The sequence below is a fragment of the Thermobia domestica genome, chromosome 6, assembly GCF_964235325.1.
Source record: "Thermobia domestica chromosome 6, izTheDome1.hap1.1, whole genome shotgun sequence".
Lineage (NCBI taxonomy): Eukaryota > Metazoa > Arthropoda > Insecta > Zygentoma > Lepismatidae > Thermobia > Thermobia domestica.
The window spans coordinates 153,175,373-153,180,789 of NC_137459.1; the positions used below are offsets into that span (position 1 = coordinate 153,175,373).

The 5,417-nt window shown below is 34.4% G+C and overlaps 1 protein-coding gene across 1 annotated transcript in view; it reads left to right on the forward strand.

The window, feature by feature from the left end:
- The window catches only part of LOC145688275 (uncharacterized), a gene marked incomplete in the record, with an annotated part of 75,972 nt that extends 71,372 nt beyond the window's left edge, over window positions 1–4,600 (forward strand). Inside the window, 2 exon segments of the mRNA XM_081762272.1 lie at window positions 3,332–3,439; window positions 4,386–4,600. Of these exon segments, the coding sequence (XP_081618398.1) occupies window positions 3,332–3,439; window positions 4,386–4,453 (176 nt within the window).
- Between the last annotated feature and the right edge of the window lie 817 nt (window positions 4,601–5,417).

Here is a 5,417-nt window from a genome sequence, read left to right on the forward strand (position 1 = left end):
CCATCTCTCCCATTCTTTTTAAGTTCGTTCTGGCAATGCCTCATGGAGCATTCTCAACTTGTTTAAATATATCTTTTGATATTCTTTCCTTGAACTTTCTCTAATGTATAAAATTACATAATTTATTTCAAAAGCACGGTTATATTTCAAAAAGCATTAAAATATAAAATTTGAACTCCATTTCGTAGTAAGTAGCTTTTACACCCTCTTTCAGGTCTTCACAGAATTTAACTGAGCACAGGTTAAATCCTATAGTGAAGTTTAAAGAGGGCGTAAGTGCTAGTTACACCAAAGTGCAATTTAAATTTTATATTTTAGTGATTTTTGAAATAACCATGCTTTTGAAGTGAGTTATGTGGTTTTATACGTTAAAGTTCGAGAAACGAATATCGAAAGGTGCTAAAATAAATAATATATTTCGTATTTGGACATGTGTCGTGAACTAAACACTAAGCAGTGAGAAACACCGTGAGGAAGTATAAATTCAGGAATGATTAGCTTCAGCAAAAACACAGCAAAGGGTATCGAATGTTTTCTTGGGAAGAAAAGCACCAATGAATATAAAATGTTTTGTGAATTTTGTATATATTGTTTCAAGCAAATGATTCCATGCAGTTTTACAGCATAGGAAAGGCATAAAACAAAGAACGGTGTAGTGAAACCAGTTACCCTTAACACACACATCTGTCCATCAGGTTCCGATGGTCTTCAGTCACCTCAAACTGCCAGCAAGCGGCCAAGTGGCAAAATTGACATGGACAATAAAAAAAAAAAAAATTGTAGCAACTACTCAGCCATCTCGTGTATACATATCAAAGCTACATTTGAAAGAATGTTTTCAGAAGGATTTCCTCATTGCTTTACCATCTGCCCCCAGAAATGCACTATTTGACCACAGTTCTTGGTGTGTATTTCTATGAAGAAATGTTGGAAGATTTTGTCTCACCTCGTACACTATTTCTTAATAGTGAAACTACAAAAGTTGGAGCTAGAAATTACCAGCGTTACATATTGGTCAGATCTCAGGAACCAGACTGTTAAGACATCTTCAGACTTTCTTCAATGAAAAATCTAGAGCATTTACTCTCTGTATAGTTTGATAAGCGAGGCTTTCAGAAGCCAGTTTGTCCTTGACCAATAAACAGATAATTTGGCTTTGATGGCCCTAATGTTAAAAAGGCTTTCAACTTGTTTAATGAGAGATTAATAAGACTCCGTCAAAGAGGTTTGGTAGATATTGGCACATGTCGTATTCACATAGGCCACAATGCTTTTCTAAAAACAATTAAGGTATTTGGGGAAGATGTTATGACACTAGTGATTGGTATCTATCATTTCCAATGATGTCTTCTCGTTGGGAAGAATAAAAGATTATTCAGCAGGAGCTGGATCCACCATCGCACAGGTTTCTGAAACTTACCATAACCACGTGGTTATTATATATATCTGTATGTCAAATATAACCTGAATAGCGGACTGGTGTACTACTATATTTTCTTGAAGTACCTTCCATCTACAAAGAAAGTGAGAAAGTCCATCTACTTCTTTGGACAAAACATATGAGGAAATTTGTAGATCTACTGAAGAAGCCTAAGATGTTAGGTCAACTACATTTCACATTATGATCTTGAAGCTTTGCTGGCGTCTACTATGAATCCAATGTTCTCGGGATTGCTGCCAGAGTGAGTGTTACCATACAGCGGCAACATAGCTCTGAAGATGTTGCCACTGTATGGTAAAGAAAGCTCAGCACAGCAACACTCACTCTGGCAGCAATCCCGAGAACATTGGATTACATTTCACATTGTCTTCTGCCAACTTATTTGAGAAATTAACACAATTTTCAAAGAAGTTCCGCTGATTCATATTTTATATGCAAACTTATTGGAAGTCATTGGAACTGTTGCAGGCAGTGCCTGAAAGTCTGCTGTTAGTGAAATTGTAATTTTTCATGATTGAATAAATAGCAGGTTGTTTGAATCTGATAATTTACTGCTTTTACAGCAAGTTGTCATTTCAGAGTAAACAAAATATCAGGCGTCTAAGTTATCACACCGTGGATGTTCTACAATTCTTGAAGAGTGGACATTATATTTCAGGTGGTAAACATTTGGTGCAAAATACAATGACTTGTTCTGTTCACATTAAACGAGCACTTACCTTTCCTGAGGCTAGGCTGAGGAAATCACAAGATCCACCAATCCTGAGGCTAGGAAATCACAAAATAACTGTAGATACCTCAGAACTGTAGCAAAAGTATTATCTGTGGTATTCCAGTTGATCAATTTACTACGAGTGGAAATTTCTGCAGCTTGAGGATGAACCTGCTGGAAGTGAAATCACTTCACGTATTGAGTTACTGGGCTTTCTTTGGTTAGACTGAAGAGGGTTTACCAAAGATTGCTCTGGTGAGCAAAGTGATAAAAGCTGTACTCTGGCTGGCTCTCTCATAGCAATACTGATATTGAAATTCTCCGTATCAGAAAGTGCTCTTACAATAAAAACTCACACATTTTGTAGAACCTTAAACTGGATTCTGATGGTGAAAGATTCTTTGAAGTTTTATAACATGCCTCGTCTTGTTTCAATTTCTAAGAAAATTACTACCTTCGGTCATAAATGCTTATAAGCATTACCAGTAGTTTCTGGAGGAACAGCGACAGTGCAGCAAAGAAGTGTCGCGCTTAGGGAAGAGGAAATGAAGTTGAGAAAAGCAGAAGAGTTGGAAAATGCTAATTATTATTTCGTGACTTATTTCTGATTTAGTCTACAAAGTACCACTTGTCAATGTCGTTAGGCGCTCCGATCCCTGCCAATTGTCATCTTCGTGGCAAAGAAACCATAATCATAATAGGTTCTCTCTAAAGCTCTTTATAGAACCGGAATTATCGCTGCTGCGCACCCTAGATTTTGAATTAGATTTTGTTTGTTTGTTTTTTTTTTTTTTTTAAATATTTATTATTATTATTATTTAAAATAAATCATCAGCACCGAGATGCGATCTAATCTAGTGCACCGAGAACTTACTCATGATAGTGAAAACTGACTTTGTTAAAGTGGGCGAACTATACAATAAGAATTGCTGCGAGCGTAGTTTCCGAGTTTCATGAACAAATAATTTGTAATGAGCTAGCCACTCTTGCGTTAGTAATTTAAGATTTCGTCATACGTTGTTTTACGAGTATATACATAAAACAGTTATGAGAGTATATGCGTTCTTTATATGAGTATATGCATGTTGCTGTAAAGTAACGAACATAAAAGACTTTCATTTAGATTACATGAAAGACGGAGGTGATGTGCCAGTAAATATTTAATCTTTAATTTTCAGCAACTGGTGAACCTCCTTTGTGCATGAGCTGTGTGGTGCTATTTGCCATCCGGCAAGCTTTAGATTCAGCTCGAGCAAATGCAGGGCTTTTTGGCTGGTATGACATGGGTAAGTATTGAAACTAATGTGATTAAACTATAGAACAGGATTCATATAAAAGCTTGATAGAATTTGATTTAGTATATTAGTAGTTTCTCAGTAATCAAAATAAATCTGAAGTGACTAATGGACACATCAGTCCAGAATAATTATGAAGATCCTAAAGAATAATGTGATTTATTGTTAATTGAGGAAAAGGATGGTGATGTGTTGATTTTGAGTGTATTAATAGAAGAGGCTGAAAAGATTGAGAAGAGCATTGGTACAGAAATGCTGTGTATATCATATATAAGTGGATGTTCGAGATAACAAAAAGAAATAAGTGCGTTAGCATCTCAAATGCAATGCAAGACTTCATTTTTTCTGCAACGAAACAAAATTAACATTCGTTATCTTTAAATCTTTATATGCAAATTATTATTGTAATCGTCAGAACATACTGGAATGAGTGGCACTTTTGCTCATAGTTGTCTGCTACTGTTACCGAAGCTGCCATAATTTAGTCTAGTGTCTTCGCCTATTTGATTCAAAAATAGCATATTTTGAGAATATACCCACTAATTCTTTAACATTTTAGTTCCGTGTACAATGTATTTGCCTAACGTCTAAATATCTTCTAATTTTTACAGAATGGACAATCTTTGAGTAACAGAAAGAAATCGGCCCTTCTTTCGTAACTTTTTGCTCACAATTCTATACAATGTTTTGATTGTTATATCTGAATACTATTAACGCAATCTTAAAAATCTAAGTTAGTGCATATAAGCTTGCTCATGTAAGAAATAACCTCGGTCATGTAAAGCCGTTACGCTAACCTTTCGGATTCTTAGTTTGCAAGAAACGTAACTAAAATTGTAGTTGAAAACATGAGGGATGAAATCTTATTTTGCCATTCTGGTAATGTATTTTATTAATGATGCGTATTTATAGCTGCTTATAAACAATTCTTTTACAGATACTCCATTTACTGTCGAGCGGATCAGCCTAGCGTCAGGAACCAAAGCAGACGAATTTTCGTTTTAAGAACTAAGATTTTGTTTCCAGTTCATTTTTTTTTTAAATATATCAAATTTGTTATTAATTCACATGTTATAATGCTTGCTTAATTTTCGTACCAGTATTACTTTGTATACAAAATTTGTAAATAAATTTCTTGTTACAATTATCAAAGGAGGTACTTTTCTTCAAATCTCGCTTACAAATATAAAAGTTTTCACTGTCAAAAGAAATGTCGAAGAATTCATAACTCATTTGTTCTGTGTTTTAAGAAAGATGTAGGGTCAATGAGGGTAATCAGGAGACAAATTTCACAACTTTTCCACGTTACTAAGCTTACATTAGTTGTAAAAGCAGTTAACCTAGGCAGCAGTTGATAGTTGCAATAAAGTAACAATTTGCTCTCAACCAATTTCCTTTCATCTCAGTTGATGAGTAAATGTCAAATTTGTGCTGTTTCATAATTTCCCTCCAAAAGGGTAATTATGAGACGCCGAGTGGGTAATTGAGACACCTGTTGCCCCACCCTTTTGTATCTGATATTGAAGTATGAAGGAGTCTAATTGTGAGAAAGATATCTTCGTTATTTTGTGCTTATTACATAAAGATATACTGTACAAATATTTGGCTGAGTTAGAAGAAAATTACTAAAAGAAAGTGGACATAGCTACTGATGTTATTCTAACATTTTTGTGAGTTTACTATAATAGGCCTATAGGCTAATAGTGTATATTAGATAGTTTTAAGTTACAAAACCGGCTCATTAAACAAATTTAGACCAAGTTCTAGGCTGTTCACTAAAAACCAACTTGGGCTACTCTTATTTCTGTTTTAGTATATAGATATGCAGCCTAGGCTATTTAACAAAATAATGTAGGTCTACAATTTTGAAAATTACTAAGAAAGATTATAGAACTACCTAAACTACAGAATACAGCTTTTTTGAAACTTAACATACTAAGATACAGACTTATTTCTTACATTAATCTAG